At 39.3% G+C, this 21,667-nt stretch overlaps 1 protein-coding gene across 5 annotated transcripts in view; it reads right to left on the minus strand.

Moving 5' to 3' along the window:
• Positions 1-21,016, minus strand: part of LOC126416125 (histone acetyltransferase KAT6A-like) — a 63,491-nt gene extending 42,475 nt beyond the window's left edge. The window contains exons 1-5 of one of the 5 annotated variants that reach the window (XM_050083650.1): positions 20,788-21,016; positions 20,057-20,094; positions 14,141-14,629; positions 12,953-13,515; positions 4,609-5,172 (exon numbers count right to left, since the gene is read on the minus strand). In XM_050083650.1, coding sequence (XP_049939607.1) covers positions 4,609-5,172; positions 12,953-13,515; positions 14,141-14,629; positions 20,057-20,084 — 1,644 coding nt within the window. In that variant the 5' untranslated portion in view covers positions 20,085-20,094; positions 20,788-21,016. Of the gene's footprint in view, positions 1-4,608; positions 5,173-12,952; positions 13,516-14,140; positions 14,630-20,056; positions 20,095-20,200; positions 20,502-20,628 lie in introns of those variants that run through there. The other 4 variants (XM_050083651.1, XM_050083654.1, XM_050083652.1 and 1 more) reach the window with 4 other exon arrangements.
• Positions 21,017-21,667: the final 651 nt, after the last annotated feature.

Here is a 21,667-nt window from a genome sequence, read left to right on the forward strand (position 1 = left end):
ATTTTTCTCATAATTTATTTTCTTTAAGTATACTTTCTTTTGTTAGATTACAAATAGCGAAGGGAGATGAAAATTTAATAGTCATGGGGGACTGGAATTCGACAGTAGGAAAAGGAGAAAGAAAAGTAGTAGGTGAATATGGAATGCGCATAAAGAATGAAAGAGGAAGCCGCCTGGTAGAATTTTGCACATAGAATAACTTAATCATAGCTAACACTTGGTTTAAGAATCATGAAAGAAGGCTGTATACATGGAAGAGGGCTGGGGACACTGGAAGGTTCCAGATACATTATATAGTGGTAAGACAGAAATTTAGTTATCAGGTTTTTAATTGTAAGACATTTCCAGGGGCAGATGTGGACTCTGACCACAATTTATTGGTTATGAACTGTAGACTATGACTGAAGAAACTGCAAAAAAGTGGGAATTTAAGGAGATGGGACCTGGATAAACTGAAACAATCAGAGGCTGTAGAAGGTTTCAGGGAGAGCATTATGGAACGATTGACAAGAACAGGGGAAAGAAATACAGTAGAAGAAGAATGTGTAGCTTTGAGAGATGAAATAGCGAAGGCAGCAGAGAACCAAGTAGGTAAAAAGACGAGGACTAGTAAAAATCTTTGGGTAACAGAAGAGATATTGACTTTAATTGATGAAAGGAGAAAATATAAAAATGCAGTCAATGAAGCAAGCAAGAAGGAATACAAACGTCTCAAAAATGAGATCAACAGGAAGTGCAAAATGGCTAAGCAGGGATGGCTAGAGGACAAATGTAAGGATGTAGAGGCATATATCACTAGGGGTAAGATATATACTGCCTACAGGAAAATTAAGGAGACCTTTGGAGAAAAGAGAACCACCTGTATGAATATGAAGAGATCAGATGGAAACCCAGTTCTAAGCAAAGAAGCGAAAGCAGAAAGGTGGAAGGAGTATGTACAGGGTCTATACAAGGGTGACGTACTTGAGGACAATATTATGGAAATGCGAGAGGATGTAGCTGAAGACGAAACAGGAGATATGATACTGCACGTAGAATTTGACAGAGCACTGAAAGTAGGAAACAAGGCCCCAGGAGTAGACAACATTCCATTAGACCTATTGATAGCCTTGGGAGAGCCAGCAATGACAAAACTCTGCCATCTGGTGAGCAAGATGTACGAGACAGGTGAAATACCCTCAGACTTCAAGAAGAGTATAATTCCAATCCCAAAGAAAGAAGGTGTTGACAGGGGTGAAAATTACCAAATTATCAGTTAAATAAGTCACAGCTGCGAAATACTAACTGAAATTCTTTACAGACGAATGGAAAAACATGTATAAGGCAACCTTGGGGAAGATCAGTTTGGATTATGTAAAAATGTTGGAACATGTGAGCCAATACTGACCCAACAAATAAATTATCTCAGAAGATAAATTAAAGAAAGACAAAAAGTAGTTTACGAAGAGGCAAACCTACCTTTTTTGCATTTGCAGACTTACAGAAAGCTTTTGACAATGTTGAATGGAATATTCTCCTTCAAATACTGAAGGTGGCAGGGGTAAAATACAGTGAGTGAAAGGCTATTTACAACTTGTACGGAAACCAGAGGGCAGTTATAAGAGTTGAGGGGCATGAAAGGGAAGCAGTGGTTGGGAAGGGAATGTGACAGGGTTGAAGTCTATCCGCAATGTTATTCAATTTGTATATTGAGCAAGCAGTAAAGGAAACAAAAGAAAAATCTGGTGCAGGAATTAAAATCTATGGAGAAGAAATAAAAATTTTGAGGTTTGCTGATGACATTGTAATTCTGTCAGAGGCAGAAAAGGACCTGGAAGAGCATTTGAACGGAATGGACAGTGTCTTGAAAGGAGGATATAGGATGAACATCAACAAAAGCAAACCGAGGATCGTGGAATGAAGTGAAATTAAATCAGGTGATGCTGAGGGAATTAGATTAGGAAATGAGACACTGAAAGTAGTAAATGAGTTTATGAGTTTTGCTGTTAGGAGAGCAAAATAACTGACGATGGTTGAAGTAGAGGATATAAAATGTAAACTGACAATGGCAAGGAAAGTGTTTCTGAAGAAGACAATTTGTTAACACCGAGTATAGATTTAAGTGTCAGGTAGTGTTTTGTAAAAGTACAAGGTCTCCTATTTTTCTGTAAGTCCAGAACTCTGTGTGGCATTTGGTCACACTGTTATGAAAAGTGCTTCACGTGCTGTGTGACACGTTGTCTTGGCTTGGTAGCTTGAACGCAAAGGGCACTGCGCCGTTTGAAATCCATCGCCAATTGACGGAAATGTATGGTGATTCATGCATGGATGTCAAAAATGTTCCTAGGTGGTGTAGAGAGTTTGCAGCTGGTTGGACCAAAACTCACGGCGAACAAAGGAGCAGAAGAATGTCAATTTCTAGGAAACGGTGTTGAAGGCTGAGCAAAGCATGTGTGAAGATCGGCGGATCACCCTGGATGATCTCTGCACATTGATTCCTGAGGTTTCCCAAAGCACCGCTCACAGAATTTTAACGGAAACATTGAACTACCAGAAGGTGTGCGCAAGATGGGTGCCACGGATGCTGACTGAAGACCACAAGCGGCAACGAGATGATGTTTCCCGTGCATTTCTTCATTGCCTTGCAGCAGAACAGGACAACTTTCTGGACTCAATTGTCACGGATGACGAAACCTGGGCATACTACTTTACATCTGAAACCAAGCAACAATCGCACGAGTGTCGGCATCCTTCTTCACCAAAGCTGCGGAAAATCAAACAAACACAATCTGTCAGTAAAGTCATGACAACCGCTTTTTGGGATTGGAAAGGGGTATTGTTGGTCAACTTTATGCCCACTGGAACCACAATTAATGCTGACAGGTATTGTGAGACTCTGAAAAAACTCAAACGGGCAATTCAGAACGAGAGAAGAGGAACATTGAGCAAGGGCGTACACATTCTTCATGACAATGCTTGCCCACACATTGCTTGGCAAACTGCTGCTCTTCTGCAACAGTTTCAGTGGAACATAATCACCCACCCACCCACCCTATAGTCCTGACTTGGCGCCCACTGACTATCACCTGTTCCCTAAGTTAAAAGAAAGCAATTCAGCTCCGATGACGAGGTGAAAGAAAGAAGAGGTTCATAACTTTCTGAATAGCATGGCGGCGAGCTGGTATGAGATGGGCATACAAAAACTACCACAGCGTCTACAAAAATGCAACGACAGAAATGGTGACTATGTTGCAAAATAGTTAAGCGTTCAAGCTGTAAACTGATGTAAACCATTGTAGAAAAAACAGGTCTATGTAGTTATAAAAAAAATAGGAGACCTTACTTTTGGGATTACCCTCGTATTTTTATGGAGTGTAGCCATGTATGGAAGTGAAACATGGATGATAAATAAATAAGAAGAGAATAGAAGCTTTCAAAATGTGGTGGTACAGAAGAATGCTGAAGATTAGATAGGATGAAGTAGCATAGATAGCTGCATCAAACCAGTCTCTGGACTGATAGCAACAACGACGACAACAACAACAACAATAATCTCTGGCAATGCTGAGATAAGCGCCAGATTGGGTAATTGTTTCTGCTACTGGATAAGCGCCACATTGGACCATTGTTTCTGCTACTGACTTTCCCGAGAACAATATATACGTTTGGAAAACTACTGTTGCCACTAATATTTCTTGTGTTTGTTTTATGCCACCCAAAGTGAACACTACTGAGAATAATTACCTTCACCATACACCATGACTCACATGCTTCAAAATTATGCTACTGGCTGGAGGTTATCTGGTACACTCCCCCCTACCACTGCACACCATCCCATCTCCCACATTCTTATGTGCACACCACTATTGTGCTGGTGTGGCAGAAGAACATAATGCATGAAGTCTGGAAGCAGCCTACATCCAGCAATGGCTGTCAAAAGTAAATTATGATGATTACAGTTTTTAATCTTCATCATTCATTCATTCAAGACCCATTATTATGGGACATTCATCTGTTTGCTCAAATTGACCAATTCTGAATGATCAATATTTCAGTTCTGATGTTCACTCTGAACTGAAACACTGTCTTTGAACAAGTTATATGCAAGGTGCAGCATTATGGGAAAGATGTGCTACTTTACTCTAAGGGACAGAAGCATTACTTTGTACTAAGGGAAAGATGCATTACTTTGCTCACCTGTTGAATTATCTCAAAAAGATTTGTATAACTTACTTTGACAAAACTAGTAAAATTTTTTGCTGTGTGTTACTGATTAATCCAACCACATATTTATACTTCATCTGTTGAGCGAAACCTAAGACTACAATGCGCTACTCTACAGACACTGTAAGCAGACGATTCTTCCAACACGGAACTGGCGAGATCTTGTCAGGACAATCAGTACTATAAATTCCACAAGTCTTTTCAAACTTTGCAGGTTCTTCCCACTAATTAAATGAAGATAAAAATTTCTTGAAATTCTTTAACATTGCAACGCATTTCTGCTGATTTGCAATTTGAGAGGACGTAACTGATGAACAGTTATCATTAACATCAGAATAAAGTTATCACAGCCCATAATGTTGTTACACATATACCATTGTATCATAAATGTACAGAGCCTGATACCTGTTGTTGTGAAGCAGGCAGAAGCTGCGGTGGCTGAGACATGGAGACAGGTGCAGGAAGACGCTGAACTGGCTGGGAGAGCTGCTCCACCGGCACAGCGTGAATGTACTGTGGTGGCGGAGGTGGAGGCGGAGGACCCCCGTGGCAAGCATTCTGATGCGCCAGGAGTTCATCTGCCGTTGCTAGCACCATACCCCCACAATCAGAGTGCGTGCACTTGTAGTGACATGCTCGGGTTCGGTGATCTTCCAAGGCAGAGTGATCGGGTGCACGCTCTCCACAGACATCACAGTAAAATGAGCCAGAAGACACCTGACTACTTCCGTCCCCAAGGCGTTCCAGTGAGATGTATTCTGACCCCAGACCGAGACTTTCCATACTCCCTGCTTCCGAAACAGCCACGGGAACTGCAGTTTTTTCTGCCGGTGGCTGCTCACACAAGAAGCCTCGCAGCAAGGGATCGGAGCTGTCACCTCCAGGTGGGACTCCCACCGCATCGGGAGGGGGACCACCCAGGCCCAGGATGGATCCAGCATTCTCGTCACCCTGCAGGTATGGTTGCAGCTGTGAAACGTTTTGTGCAGGTGCTATTAGTAAAATAATAAAGTAAACTGAATTGAAATAGGCATAACCACAGTCACGTACGTCACTGAGTGCCATGCACAAGAAAATGATGAAGCAAATTGCAAAGTAAAGTTGTAACCATAAACATAAAACTAGCAAAATCTCAGTACTGATTAAAAAAATTGAATCTGGTGTTGCAATGAAGCTAATAAATGTCAAACACAAAACAAATAAACAAAAATACACAAGAGTGATATGATCACAAAACATCACTATGTGTTTTCAAAAACAGAACATAATTAAAAGTACAGTATAACCCCAGTTTCATAACATTAACACTTTTCAATTTCCCATAACACAGCTACTGATTTAAGGTGAGCTCATTTTCATATAAATTTAATGAGGTCACATCCCAAAGAAAATCCGAGTCCATGGCATGTTATTTGCATGACACAACAAGTACACGGATCGGTGGTACGGAAAGGACCAAGGATCTAAAAGCATTAAGTTCAATTTCAGTCGGTCCTACGATTTGCACATCTTTTTTAATGTCTTTCACCCCTGAAAATGTTAATTAACTTGAAAAATTGTATGTTGTGTCTTGGTTTGGAACCTACATTTAACTGTAAGTTCTCCTACTGGCTACGTAAGTTAGGTCAAAGGTTGGAGTAAGGTAATGGCACACCACCTCCAAAAGGACTATGCCTAACAAAGCAGTGTGGTGCTCAAGCCAACCTTCAGGTTAATGACAGCTTTAGTTATGACAATATCCTGTTGAATAGCTACCAGTAAATCTAATCATCCAAATGACACAATTACAACTGCAAGCAAAAGACAAGACTGGCATAAACACAACTGGTAAACAATCAGGACAGCAGCCTGAAGCTTCACACACTACTAAAATCAAGAAAGTTTGGTGGAAACTAGTTTCAGAGCATCTGAACCGCCACAAATTCAAACAAGCTGGGACTAATCCTGGATTCTGTATAGATATCATTTAGCTTTAACCACCCACAGAAAACTTTGATATTAATGTATAGTGTCCAAACATTTGGAACACTGCTTGCCCAATCAATACTTGCTGCATCCCTGACTATAGCAATGAAGTCAAAAACCAGATCAAATACTTGTGTTTGCTGGGAGTGTGCCAAAGGGGAAGTGTGTCAAAATGAAACTGACTACAGGTATCCTGGTTGTGACAACTTTTTTTACAGCTGGATATCATACTGTAGAAAGTTATAATGTGTGTCACTAGCCCATTTCACGCAAGTTTTCCATAATGCTCTGTTTAATTCCAGAAGTGATAAAAAAAGATTAAAATCACAGTACAAACAGGTCTGGTGTATAAGGATGGCGGTCGAGTGGAGTCGAACCCATTTAACATAAAATTTTCCAGATGCAGATCAGCATCACATGCTAAAATAACTGTCACTACATACACTGCATATTGTATGTACCGGCAGTCCATCGATAGGGTTGCATTTGTTTCTTTAGCAGCAAGCAGTCACAGTTGCCTCAAAAAGGCAGTGCGTATAGAATGTTGGAAGCAGGACTGCTCATTGGAGTATGGAGTGTAACATGAAGCTAGAAAACAATTTGGGGGTTCATGCATGTGTGTGCTGGGCTATAGTACAGATGACAATTTAGTGCACAAATTAAGCCAAACTGTATGCGCTATAAACTTATACTCATACACATTTGCTGAACAATGTTGACCAAACCAAGAAAGCTGTAATTATGCTTACAAACAGACTGCCAGTCAATTGAAGTGAAAGTAACACCAATTTATGTACGAAAATAATCTGTGCAGCCCTGAGAAAGAACTGTTTTTGAATAGATCTGAATTTTTCCAAAATTTTGTTGTCTCTATAGGTATAGCAACAATTTATTCCCTCTGTGTCTAACTATACTCTGTGTTGAAACATTTCCGTGTATCTACAACAGTGCCATGGAAGATGCGAGAGACTGTGCTGGAGCTTCTGGTGACAGCACAGTCCACTGTCTTAAAGCATAAACTTGCAACCAACAACCATTATTCCAGATAGGCCATGTACAACTGTATGAATAAAACTGGATGTTTTGGAAAATGTAACTGTGGCTGTAAAGCCAGTTTTATTCATCCAGTGACAGTGATTTGTAAGACACTGGTCTACAGGCAAAAAATTTTATGTTAACTGACTGACATATATGATAACAGGTGGTGGTATGATTCAAGGAATTTTCCCCTTCACTGGTTAACATTGCTGAGTGCAGTTCCTTTAATTGAAGGCCTTCATTCCGGTTCTTCAGTGAATAATGAAATGGACACAGTGCCCATAACTTATTCTGGCAAAACAAACAAATTTTACAAAACGTTTAAAATTGTCTGCCTTCACTGAGACTGAATGGAGTTAATGTGCTTATCAGCAATGCTTGTCCACAGGCAGTGGATTTTCAATGTTTTCAGGCTTTCAAGAACTCGTTATGCTAGGCAAACACACAATGCCATGGATTTAAACATTCAGTCTCCTCAAATTTTCAGCAACTTCATGTTTACACAAATGAGAAATTTGATAGTGAGTTATGCAAACATTTGAATCAAAAAGTTCCCAGCAATTTCAACAAACTTAGGCTTTGTTTGCCTCCATGTATGCAGCATAACAACCTGTTAAATGTACGTGTGAGTGAGCAATATGAGTGTTTTGATCCACAAAGACAAACTACCCACTATTCTCACTACTGACATCCTCACTCATGGGGACCAGAAAATGTAGCATCTATTTTTGGCAAAATTCACTTTTTTTTTTTTGCTAATTTCACACCTATTATTTAATTCACATTTTTTGTCTGTAAATGATTAGACATGTACATTTAACAGGTTATTATGCTGCATACATGGAGGCAAACAAAGCCTAAGTTTGTTGAAATTGCTGGGAATTTTTTGATTCAAATGTTTGCTTTTGAAAAAAAAAAAAAAAAAAAAAAACCTTTTTCTTCTCCGAAACGGCCTTAGGTTTCTTCAACTGGTTGTTCTGAAGCTTTCAAAAATGACTGTTCTGTTGAAAAGCAACATTTTCCCACCAGTTAGCTGAATTCGTCTCCGATTTAGGGTGTTTCTGGACATTATTTGTCTTTTCTTGCCCAATTTGATGATTTCAAAATCTGCAGACTATTAATTTCAACCTTTCACGGTCATTCAGCGTAGAAGCAGAACTGAACATACGGTAACTCTATTATAACGGTAGGGGAAGAATTTCAGCGTAGTCAAAAATGTTACAGATTTTGCTTTCCAATCGCTATAGCAGCAGGTGGCCCTGAGTGTGAACAAAGTAGAATTCTGACCGCCAGATGTGAGAGGAGTGGTGAGTGGAAACGGCAGCCTACAGCAGAACTGAGATGATGTTACACTGATCACCAATCTCTTACGGTGTTGTAAGGGTCATAATCTAAATCCGTGATGGACCAGGATTAGTAGCTTCACATATTTCAAAATAAGAAAAGAGAACAATGAGCAATGCACGACACTAAGCAACTGGGAACAGGTACAGGCCAGACCTCTAGCAGTATTTGACAAAACCACAGTTAAAAACCTCAGTCACCCAATCTTCCATGTTAAAAGTGTCCAATTATACCAGCTTTTGAGCTTTATTTAACAAACGTACACGTTTCTTTGTTATAAAATTCTACATCCCACACCTGATTATTATGTACTATGCGGCATCTTAAATAGACCATTCAAGCACTCACAAGTGGCATGGCATCAGATCATTGAGCGTATTGGTATGTCGCCGCATTCATATACTTTTTATTTTGCACAGAGGTTTTTATGCACATTACTTTTTCAAACTGGGCTTTGCCAGATGGTTTACAACGTAAATTTTGTCACAAAATGAAGACTATAACAAAATCAAGACAATTTTTGAACTCTGAGTAAAAGCCCAGTGACATATCATGTTGATGATCTTGAAAGAGACCTCAAACATGCTTTGAAGACAAATAACATCATAATCATGAAAATCTTACTGCAAGTTAACAGAGTACTTTATGACCCTCTCCTATCATTAACTCATGCCTGGCTATCGATATATATACTTATGAAAAATGGACCTACCTCAAAGAGAGACACAACGTTAAATGAAAAATACAGAGTCCCTCATTCCTAGTTACAAAGACAATGGCAGTATTGTCAATATTTGTTTACAGATTGTAAAAACCAATCTCTCCTACGTTACATACAGAAAATCGAATGGACTCACAGTTAATAATTGTCAAATGCCTGTGGTTTAACTGCAATAAAGATGAACTTTTTTACATCCCCAAAGTTAAGTAGTATGTTTATCGTCATTAGAAAGTGACTGTTTCAGTTCTGTGACACAACTAGCGCCTACTCTGTGTTTCACAAAATTAGTAATGTATAATGGAGAGTTATCTACTACATAATCTTTTATAAGAGGGTTCTGCTACAAATTTGTCCCAGAATGTTTTAAAACAAACAAACAAAAAGCATTGTCAATAACGTAAATGCATCGACAGGATGCGTACACAGACAAGGAAAACAAATTTACGAATAAAAAAACATTTTTCCCCCACATGAAAATACGATTTTGCACATTACGTAACAATATACTTTCCCCTAGATCTATAAAACTTATTAATCTTTTAATTGGTAATAGTTTTCTACACCGGTGTAGAGCTTCCTGACACTTTAGGAACAAAAGCCAGCAAATAAAACAACATATTTTGGGAAGATCTTTGATGCGCAGCAACATATACACTGAATATTTTCATATTACAAAAGTACAAATACAAGTTCCACCAAACACAGCTTGTCAGTTTTCGAAGCACTGAAATTGAGATAGCCATGCGCTTTTGTCAGCCAATCATAGCTCACGTCACATGATCTCACCAGCCAACAGCTGGTATTCACAGCATAAGACATGTGATGTAGTCAGACACAGCAACATCATTGTGTTAAGTAGTGCAATCACACAACAGGGAAAGTTAATGGTTTAAATTAATTTATGTACAGTATAGCTACAAGAGAAACTAAGTTTTCACATACAGTATCGGTCTTTCTTGCATGTGTTAGCCTTTAAGATAAATCAAACACAAATATGCCAGTAGAATTATAAATAATGACATAAATGTATGGTCTTCTGGCCCTGAAATTTTTCTGTGGCTGGTCCTCAGAGTGCCAAATTTTGCACGAGGGCCAAACACACTGTCATTTAAGAAATTCATCGCATGTTCCTACACGTAACATAATTATTCTACATGGGTGGTCATCAAGGGCTTAAATTTTGCATGATAGTCAAATACACTGTGATTCACGAAATTCATCGCACATTCCTACACATAACATAATTAATCTTGTGCAAAAGGAAATTTACTTAGGAAGTAATGCTTCTCACACCACCATTCGCAGTATTTTCCCCACGACCAATTTACATAGTTGTAATGTCACGCTCACAGAAAGCAGTTCCTTTTATGAAGTATTGCACAGTCTTCGTCCTAAAGCCTTTGACATAGTTGCTGTCAGCAGACGCTGGTGTGCACACAGTGTTTTGTTGTTGTAAATGGCGCATTTTCTTTGCACTTTAAATTTTATTTGCTGTAGTATTATTCTGCAGTAAGCGCCTAAAGTAAAATTCTTGTAGGAGTGTCAGCTCTTATCAGTTGAAATTACAATTCAAAGAACCCCTCAGGGGCTTCCCACATTTGTCGGCTGCCCCAGGCATGTACACCCTCTCTGATATTCTTTTCATTCGTTCATTGAATTTTCATCTAGAAGACCAGTGATGAGTATTTGCTATGACAAAGTATGACACTCTTACAAAACAAAAACCACCATGACAGGTGTAAGAGTACTGTCTCAATGTTCAAAAAACATGATAAAACTCAGGTGACGGAGGGGAGAGGGGGAGGAGGGGAGAAGGATAAAAGATGGGAAGAGTGAGGGGTTGACAAAATGGATGAATATCCAATAAAAGAAAAATACCAGTATATCTTTCAACAGCTAGGTTCATTCTTTTGGGTAAGATGGAGACACGGTATTAAAAATGGGAAAAGGAGCAGAATGCTCATAGCCCAAGTTAAGGGAAACCACTGCAGCTAGCGGGAAAAATTAAGGACATAAGTGCCTGTGGGATGTTCCAGTAAGAGGACACAGTTCTAGAAATAGATGATACAGAATCAGTGGCTGTAGAAATATTGCCACTTCTCGACTATATTGTAACTGACCTGCCTGCTTGCTACTTTTCTTGAACCTCTTTTCTTTCCTCAGAAGAATTAAATTTAGATCTGGAACAATGTAATATTCAAAAATTTGAAAGCTTCCTACATTTGATGAATACATCAACTTATTCCGTCCCTTCAGTGTTGTATATAATCTTATTTCCGGAGGTAATGGCTTGATCACCACATCTCTTTATACTACATGTTTAAATTGGAGGCAATAATTCCTCTGGCCTGCTAACTAATTTGTTCACCAGTTTAAAGGGATAAACAGCTCTGCATGCAAACCAAACTACGGTCACAAAACCTGTGTTTTACTGCAGCATGATAAACCCCATAAAAAAAAGAAAAAATGAAACCAATAGCATCCAATTAGAAGATCAGAGTAAGTTTTTGGAGCTAGTTATTTCACCTCAATATCTTTGAATAATAACATGAAGCCCTATGAAATGGGATCCACTTTAAATCAACAGTGAGGAAAGACATTCCGATTTGCTAGAAGGGTTCTGGGCTGTCTCATATCTGCAAAAGCCAGATGAAAAGACTAACACAGCTGGTCATAAAGTACAAGTGCACCATTTTGCCTCCTTATCAACTAAGCATGATACAAATACTCACAGAACTTATGAAAATCTTTGGGAGAAAGGTGATAATGTTCTCCGAGAGATCTTTCATGCAGATGTGAAGAACCAGTATTCAAGGAAAGGAGTGCAGTAATTCTAGTGCTCCAATACCACACCTCACTAAAAGACCAACAACAAATAAGATAACAGGTATTTGTCCTCGTACTGAATTATATACCCATGAAGTACCTTCTGCCATACAATGTACAGTGGTTTGTAGGTATTCGTGTAATATAACATTAACAGTTGAAATGTAATGCATTACAATCATACTTCATAGTCCCAATCTAGCAAGTTTTTGCTACATTTCTACAAAACAATATGAAATTTTTAGCTTCTGTAAACAAAATCTCTTGCCAATTAAAAGTTTTCAAACCTCCTACATACCGAGATTTGAAGAAATGGAAGTACTGAGTTATTTGCTATTTCCACATACTAAAACAGACAATCCATTGGTCAAAGGGATGAACTTCAGTAGGATATTGCAGATTACAGTCAACACATTGGGCCACGGTTGAGAATGATGCTCCATTGCACAAGAAGGCGAAGTGGGACAAAACCAAATCCTTACAGGCTACCCCACAGTATATTGTAGTACCAGAAGTGCCAAAATGACAGTAAATTAATTCAGCTAGTTTAAAGATTTCAAGGTTGGCAAGACATAATAAACAACGTAAAGTGAAAAAGAGAGGATTTTTTTTCCGACCAACAGCCATGTGGTCACGCATGTATAGGAGTGCAGTTTATCAGCTTTACTTTAGTAAGAAATACCTCAAAAACTACAACTGTCAGCCAATAAATATGTAGAAATAAACTAAAAATCCATATTCAAGCAGAAACAAAAGTTTAAAAAAGAGATTGGAAGAAACTTTTGAATAAAAGTACATGCTGACACACAATAACAAAGAGAAAAACACAACTAAATGTAATATTTCGTAATTTACCTGCATCATTCCCTGCTGGCCTTGCTCCGGAAGCATAAGTGGATCCCTCTCTTCCTGTGGCTGTGAATTAGAAGAGAGGCTTTCCATACCAGTGGAGGACACATCTGCCCAAGAAAAATTAGAATTGGTATGGTGACTGTCTTCATTAACAAGGCTTGGTGGGCCTTCTCTACAGTTCGAATTTTCTTCGGAAACAGTGTCACGATGGCTGTCACCACTATTTGTTGCATCACCATCACAATGTTGTGAAAGGTGCTGCTCTCCATCTGGTAAGTTTGGTGAGGTACTAGGAAAATCTGGAGAACATGACTGTGTATGGTCAACCAGTGCCCCATTATTTACTTGTACCATATTAGGAGAAAACGATCCTTCTGGTGGTACAAAATCGTCAGTTTCGGCCTCGTTGGACTCTTCGGTAGTGTTCCGTGTGGATGTGTCCTGCGCTGTCCCTTCCTCCTCAGGACTCGCAGTTTCACTGCGAGCGTGTTGTGGTTCTTCTTGTGCCTGTTCAGCTCCTGAGCCTTGCTCAGGAGCAGGCACGTCTTCCCCTGGCCCCTCCACACCTGTGGGTGTTCAAATATTATAAGCTAAATACAGGAAAATAATATTGTACACGAGCAGTATTCTGTTCATACTACAGCAGTAATAATATAAGCGGTAATTACATTAATAATGATATTCATATGGCAACGTGAGCAGAGGATAAACTTTCAACAATGCATTTGTTGGTAGCAGAAAACAAAATTATTGAACCAGTACACAAAGAATTACACGTACCACTTTTTCATCGTCTCGGAAGAACTTTCAAGAAAGATAATGGCATACATTATCTAAAACCACACTATATTACCGAGCAAGGTGGCACAGTGGTTAGCACACTGGATTCACAATCGGAAGAACAACGGTTCAAACCCACGCCCTGCCATCCTGATTTAGTTTTCCGTGATCTCCCTGAATTGCTTCAGGCAAATACCGAGGTGGTTCCTTCAAAAGCGCATGGCCAATTTCCTTCCCTAATCCAACGGGACTGATGACCTCGCTGTTTGCCCCCTCCCCCAATGTAATCATACCATATTTCAAAAAGCTATTTCATCAAATTGCATGAAACTTTCCCAAACCTTAATTCACAATTATGTTCTGAGAATGAACAACAAACAGATTTCACGTTATACCAGTACCAATATTTACCTGACACTGAATGTTTCTCCACTTCCTGGCTTGAAGGCTCCTGCTCCGTCTTTATGCGCTCAAGTGGACCACCGTTTAAAGCAAAGCATTCACCTGGACCTAAGAGAACTGTCCTTGGAGTGACGACTTCAAATGAACGCTCCTTGTTCCCAGATTCAGCAGAAAGCTTTAATGTAAGTTTAAGTGGAGAGTTCTTGCTTTTGATCTTTGGAACAATGTAGGAGCTGACGCTCTTTACAGGAGCTGGTTTACGTGGCGTGGTGACTGCTTTCCTTGAAACACTCCTCCTAAAATCTGAGCGACCCAGACGCTCTACCACTATAGATGGTGTACTGACATGTCTTAAAAGATGCTGCTCAAACTGGTAACGAGACTTGAAGTCCGTATAATTACATGCACGGCAGTAGAAACGACCAACACACTGTTCTTCTGCAGTATCTTCTCCCTCACTTACTCCACTGTCAGTGAACTGGTCTGAAGCAGCAACATCTGCAAAAAATTATTTTGTTGTTGTTAATAAGAAATGAGAATGAGATACTGAACATGTGTAATATCAATCAAAATAAATATCACATTTTATGTTATTTTAAGTATAAAGAAAAATTGTGTGTGTGTGTGTGTGTGTGTGCGCGCACGCGCGTAAACAACTTCAGTCACCTGTTCCGTAACTTTTTGACATTTATTTTGGTTTTTTGGGCACACTGATGCACCAACATAAACAGCATGAACTACATAAAGATAAAAAACTATTTACATAAAACCCAGAACAGCATTCTATACAATTTAACTTCATTGTGCTTGTATATTAACACAGAAATGTTAAGCATGCATAACCTTGGAAGTATAATGAAACCACTTTGCATTGTTTGACCATCTCACAGAGCATATATATATATTTGGTCTTTAAATATGTCTGCTTGTGTCTGTATGTGTGGATGGATATGTGCGTGTGTGCGAGTGTATACCTGTCCTTTTTTCCCCCCTAAGGTAAGTCTTTCCGCTCCCGGGATTGGAATGACTCCTTACCCTCTCCCTTAAAACCCACTTCCTTTCGTCTTCCCCTCTCCTTCCCTCTTTCCTGATGAGGCAACAGTTTGTTGCAAAAGCTTGAATTTTGTGTGTATGTTTGTGTTTGTTTGTGTGTCTATCGACCTGCCAGCGCTTTTGTTCGGTAAGTCACCTCATCTTTGTTTTTATATATAATTTTTCCCACGTGGAATGTTTCCTTCCATTATATATATATATATATATATTTCTTTTGTGTGTGTGTGTGTGTGTGTGTGTGTGTTCAGTTCAATCTCCATTAATGCGAGAAGTTCAATCCCCATTACTGTGAGAATTCTTTCCTAGTTGAGGCAAATGCATGTTTCCACTCATGAGGACAACCAAAATCTTACTATGACAACTTGGAAACGATAGGTTCCTATTCACCACTTAGAAGAAGTGAATTGCAGAGAGGCACAAAAAAAAAAATGCTAAAATATTAAGTTTTCGAATAAAGTCCTTCTTGCAAAATAGAACACACACACGAACACACGCCCCCCCCCCCCCACACACACACACACACTCTCTCTCTCACACACACACACACACACACACACACACACACACACACACACACACACACACACACACCGCCACTGCCTTTGAGTGCTGGCAGCAGTGGCTATGTTTGTCCGAGTTGTAATTTTTTTTGTGGTTTGTGTGTGTGTTTTCTACGTTGGAAGAAAGATTTATTCAAAAGATTAATATTTTAGCAGTCTTTTTTCACTTTGCCTGCCTGCGACTCAGTGCCTCCTCTATGTGATCAGTAGCAGTCAATCCTTTCCATATTCTTGTTATTCCATCCAGGACTTTTCATTGTTTGGAAGTTTTATTACAAGCACAAATAATGTTTCTCTTTTCAAAAGCAAACATAAATCTCTGCAAGAGTTTTGCCTGTGGAGATAACTCATTATCTGCACCTGCCAATGAGAGGCAAGTAAATTACAGTTTGTGAGTGGTTTTTCACTGAACTGAATCTCCTCTCCTGAAGACTACTAAAAGCATTAATTGTCAATCCTGTGGCTTCAGATGAAGTCTAATACCCTCCCTGTCTCATCAATCATTTTCACACATATTATGGTGTACTAAGTAATGAGACCTACATTTACAACTAGCAGCTTCCACTCTTAAAGGCCTTGCAGAATCACTGAGCTCTGATCAATGACAACAATTCATCAAATGAGAAAAATCCCAAACTTTTTGGTGTATGGTTGAGTTTGATGATCTGAAGTTACCAACAATTAACAAGTGCATATTATGCATCGACAGACATTCGCATCGTGGCTTTGGTTACCACTAAGCATAAATCACAAATTCACTTTGTGAAAGTAGGGCATTCTGTGTAACACACTAAATGATTACTCCCGCAGATTGGCATTAAGATTTCATAAGTTCAGATTATCCACAAGGTCTTCCAAGACCACCAAAGATGGCTCCTTTCTTTGATTTTACATTTGTTAGTTATATTTGGACCCATGTGAGCCAAAGATACTTGTTCTTGGAATGAGTCAGTGTGTAGTTTACAGAATGCTCATTTGAAAATTTATAAGACAAAGAGACTGAAGAATTAATGAGGCAAAAAAAAAAAAAAAAAAAAAAAAAAAAAAAAAAGTGAAATACTACACAAATAAGCAACACAGGGTCTAGTGCAGCAGGGGATACAACCCGTCGGCTTTGGACAAGGACGTCACAAGCCGCCAGAGAGCAGTTTACCATTTTCGCTTTTGCTGTTATGTTTCAGTTTCGTTTTTTTACTGATTGCTTAATAAAGTGGATCTGTTTATTCTATCTCGTGAGATTTTTTTAAAAAAAGCCAAAAAACACTTATCAGCCACTGAAGGAAGCTACAACACTAAGAAGAATCGCTTCTCGATTGGCCACTTGTGACGTCATTGTCCAAAGCCGACGGGTTGTATCCCCTGCTGCACTAGTCCCGCAACACATTACAGAGGAAAGTATCCAACTGCTATGAGGAACTTCTGTATACAACACCAGTGTGCCACAAAGAGATCTATCAACTTAAATTTTAAAGACTTTGGATCTTATAACACGTTTTCAGTTCTACTGGAAGCTTACTGAAAATTAAATCTTATGGGCAGCGTACACATTTCTCTACAATTATGACACACACACACACACACACACACACACACACACACACACACACACACACACACACTACTACCACACAACATTTTATGTAGGCCTAATGTCAAAGACTGAGCGAGGTGGCGCAGTGGTTAGACACTGGACTCGCATTCGGGAGGATGACGGTTCAATCCCACGTCCGGCCAGCCTGATTTAGGTTTTCCATGATTTCCCTAAATCACTCCAGGCAAATGCCGGGATGGTTCCTCTGAAAGGGCACGGCCGACTTCCTTCCCCATCCTTCCCTAATCCGATGAGACCGATGATCTCGCTGTCTGGTCTCCTTCCCCCAAACAACCCAACCCCAACCTAATGTCAAGCTCAACTGCAGTGAATTCTTTTGAGGCACTTCCCTGCCTGTTAAGATTTTTGATTGTCTTTAACTCTTTTAAAACTGTTTCATTTACAGTCACAATCTCCAACTATTCTGTCATAACTCTGCTTTTGATTTAACTTTCAGGCTCTCCAGAAGACTATCAAATTAGCATAACTCTCTTAACGTTGCTGTGCAGAAGCACTACCCATGATTAGCAAAGCATTTGCATTAGTTACCTAATACCTAATTCAACTAAAACCATAGCTATGAAACACTACAGAACAAACCGTCTCTTCACCTCTGTTTTAAGAAATAATAATTATGGCACACTGTTACCAAATGCTAGCTTCAAAAACATATCAGATAAAACTACATGTTGTGATGTGCCAACAAATGAACCCTGCACATAATGTATCTGGGGATGATACTGATTTTTCACTAGCACACTGTGTACCAGACCTGCTACAGTCTTTACACCATACCCACCAAGCATTTCTCGCATTTTTTCCTGTTTAAGATTGTACTGAGAACATCAATTATGGCAAATGGTGTACAAGCAATCCTAAATAAGGTCACAAAAAAATTTAGCTATAGTCTTGTTGAATGCACCAGCTTGTAACCATTACAATGTCTAGCAAATCCAATGAAAAGTGTGGATGACTCAAATGCAAAAAGATATAAGACTCTTCCAATAAAACTTGTAATTTCGTCCCATACAGGTTCAGCATTTTAAGTACTTGAAAAGGAGCACTACGTGATATTCTCATTTTACTATTTTACACACGCCCAAAAGTTTTACACCTTTTACATTATCTGCTAACAGTTTCCTCTTACCGCCTATACTACATAAACATATTTTTGAAATTATCAAGCCAAATGCATTTCACCTGAACACTTCAGCACTAACAACCAACACTAAACATCAATAATTATTTTCAATGGTGACAGTGCTACTCTCAGCTTAAAAACACTCGCATAACATGAAAGAACAGCATCCTTCAAACATATTAATGGTAGAACAAAAAGCCAGTCAAGTACCAAATGTTTACTTTTTCTTCATTCGATGACAGTTTCGAGCCGAGACTCATTTTCAAATCATCATAAGAAAAATGGCATTTCCAAAGATGTCAAAAAATATGCAATGAACATTTACAGAGCATACAGATAAAAATGCTGGAAATTCGTATTAATGGTGTTGCTCAGAAATGGAGCAAGGGTAACTCCACATGTGATACCGTACACTACCACTGATGGTGACTGACTAGACCTACAACAACTGATGCCAGCAAATATTTCCAACACAACAGAAAAGAAAACTACATTTCTAGTGATTGATGAAACAGAAGTAAAAGCACGACCAGCAAATAAATACTACACCACTTCTAATCACAAATACGAATATAAATAAACGAGGGAAAAGGGGAAGGAACGGGGGTGGCCACTGTCATGCTCAGACAGAAAAAAATTATTACAAGCTTACAACAACCATTTATGTGGTTACAATTATAGTTGTTTCTTCTAACAATCACAGATGCCATGTGAAATAAAGGATAGCTGTCAGTCATACAACTCGCAAAGGAAAAACGAAAATTAAATTCGAGAAACCAAGATTCAGGTTAAAACACGCGACCACCAATCAGAAGACTATGAGAATCAAGCATAACGCAAAATTTTGTAGTCGTGCTGAAAATTTGCCTGCACTAACACTACGGGCTTGTTTTAAGTTCACCAACGATTCTTTTACCATGCGAAGGGGATGCAATACTGCTGACATGCAATACTACTTCACCGGTGAACATACTGTTTTAATTAACTGCAGCCAGATATAACTATACTATTTGATTTACGTGTCTGTTGTCACATATACTCCAATGTTTCAGATTGTCACCTATCTACAGAAGTGGACGTTTTTTTGTTTCAAGAGGTTGTTTTCCCCCGAAGAGTGACTTTCTCAACGTTAACGCTGTACATGCCACATACGAAAATGTTCACTGATCTTCCCAATGAAACTACGCACTGTGTACATGTTAATCCCTGAAAAAGCAGCTAAGTATTTATTTTTAAATAATGATTTAAATACAATACCCTTACACATTCTAAACATAAGTGATCAATCCAACAAAGCTACGTTCATGCACTGTTGACGCGAGCCATTGTCAGTCTGCTACGTGAACATTTTTCCTTCTGTTTCCCCACAAATTAATTATTGATAATGCCGAGTACCGTACTGCAATCTTCGTGATTTTCATTGAATGTTTGATTCTGTTTATAGCTACGAACGAATCTCCGTTGGACTGTTCGGGAAAATTCGAATTAAAAAACAAAACAAGCTTTTAACCAGAAATAAACTACGATGATACCTCGTTAATCACTATTGCACTCGACCTTCTACAACGTAAACTACTCACCAGTTTTTGATGCTGCAGGTATGTTCATGGCAAGCCTCCTACAACAGTAAAAAATATATTAGAGAGATGACTGCATACTCACCAACTCGATAAGTATAATAAAGCACACTAAACATTTCAAAAGAAGGCTAATTAAACAATCACCCGTTGCCATCTTGACTGTATAAACATGATCTTCATTATTCCTAAATCGAAGCACTGCCTACATTTCTCTTGTGCCGGCATTTGAAGCAGTACTGTTACACACGTATACAACTACCACGTTCACTTCGGCACTGCGGCCGTCAACACTCATCTGGATCAGTTACCAATTGTTTACGTCAACAAATTCCTTATACAAGCCCAAACATCGTTCCTCAACTTACGCACGTCAATCATAAAGATGTAACAAACATGGTGGTTACATTCTTCCAATGGCGTTAATCTATGGAATAGCTATCTATTCTTAACATCGGAAGTTGCGAATGGTATATCTTCCGATAGTCGAACAACTTCATGAACAAACTACGAACGCTTTAACATGACAAAAAATAATAAAAAATGCGGGAAATATGAATATATGGAAAACTTACCACGTGACACCAAAACCATTTCCACATCGAAGCGCAAGAAATAAATTTGTAGTAATATGTACTAAAACGTTCACGCCGTAGTTAAAGAACTGACAACACTGTAAGTCTTACGTCACCGCTTCAGGATTAGTGTTTGTTAACGAGTGCTTAAGTAAGTACCTTGACTGATGAGTCACCGCCCACTACCACTTTCCACATACACTGAACTTATCCGCTCCTGTTCCTGAGTGTGTACTCCCATGAACCGTGGTGTACTGTGAAATGCGGCTGCAGCATGGGCTGCGGAGAGGGGGAAGTGAAAATGGTCTCTGCCTGTAAGGCCGAGATTGGCGTCACAGGCGCACCAAACACAGCCGTAGGAGCGGTAGCCAGAACCCGACTGAAGCCGAACGCCGCCATGTGCCGAGCGAACCCGAACCAAGCAGGATTTGTTGAAGACTTGGCAACAGCAGCAGCAGAGCGCCAGTTCTCTACTCCCCCCACCAGATGCACTCGTGGGTATACAGACCAAGGGAAACAGCTGTTAGTTAGCCATGAATAATTTCCAGACGACAAAAACGGAAGAGCGTTTACATAACACACATGTTGTTTTTCCTATAAGCTGCAACGAAGAGAACATCGGAAGACAGAAAAAGTGAGCTGAGGAACGAACTTCGTATCCCATTGCCAAATGGCAAATAATACGGCTGATTAAGCACAGCAGCACACGCGTGTGTTCCATTTATAAGAACGAGTTGGTGTTCTGATTAAGACTTCTATAACGGCAAGGACTGCCCTCAAATTACATTTCAGTCATTCTAATTTAAGTTTTCTATATCTTTTTCTAAATCTGCGCAGTCGAAAGGCAGACTTAACGAGGTGTGTCCGACTTATTCTACCATTCTTGCCTAAGCCGAGTTGGAGTTCCGTATCTAATGATTTCGACAGCGTCGAAAGATTATCCTCCCTGGCTCTCTTGATTCAATTACTGTACATGAAACGATTCGAGGTTTTGATTAGGTAACTAAATACTGCGTGCATACTATGACGACTGTTCCTG

Source organism: Schistocerca serialis, chromosome 8, assembly GCF_023864345.2.
Source record: "Schistocerca serialis cubense isolate TAMUIC-IGC-003099 chromosome 8, iqSchSeri2.2, whole genome shotgun sequence".
In the NCBI taxonomy this organism is placed as follows: Eukaryota; Metazoa; Arthropoda; class Insecta; order Orthoptera; family Acrididae; genus Schistocerca; species Schistocerca serialis.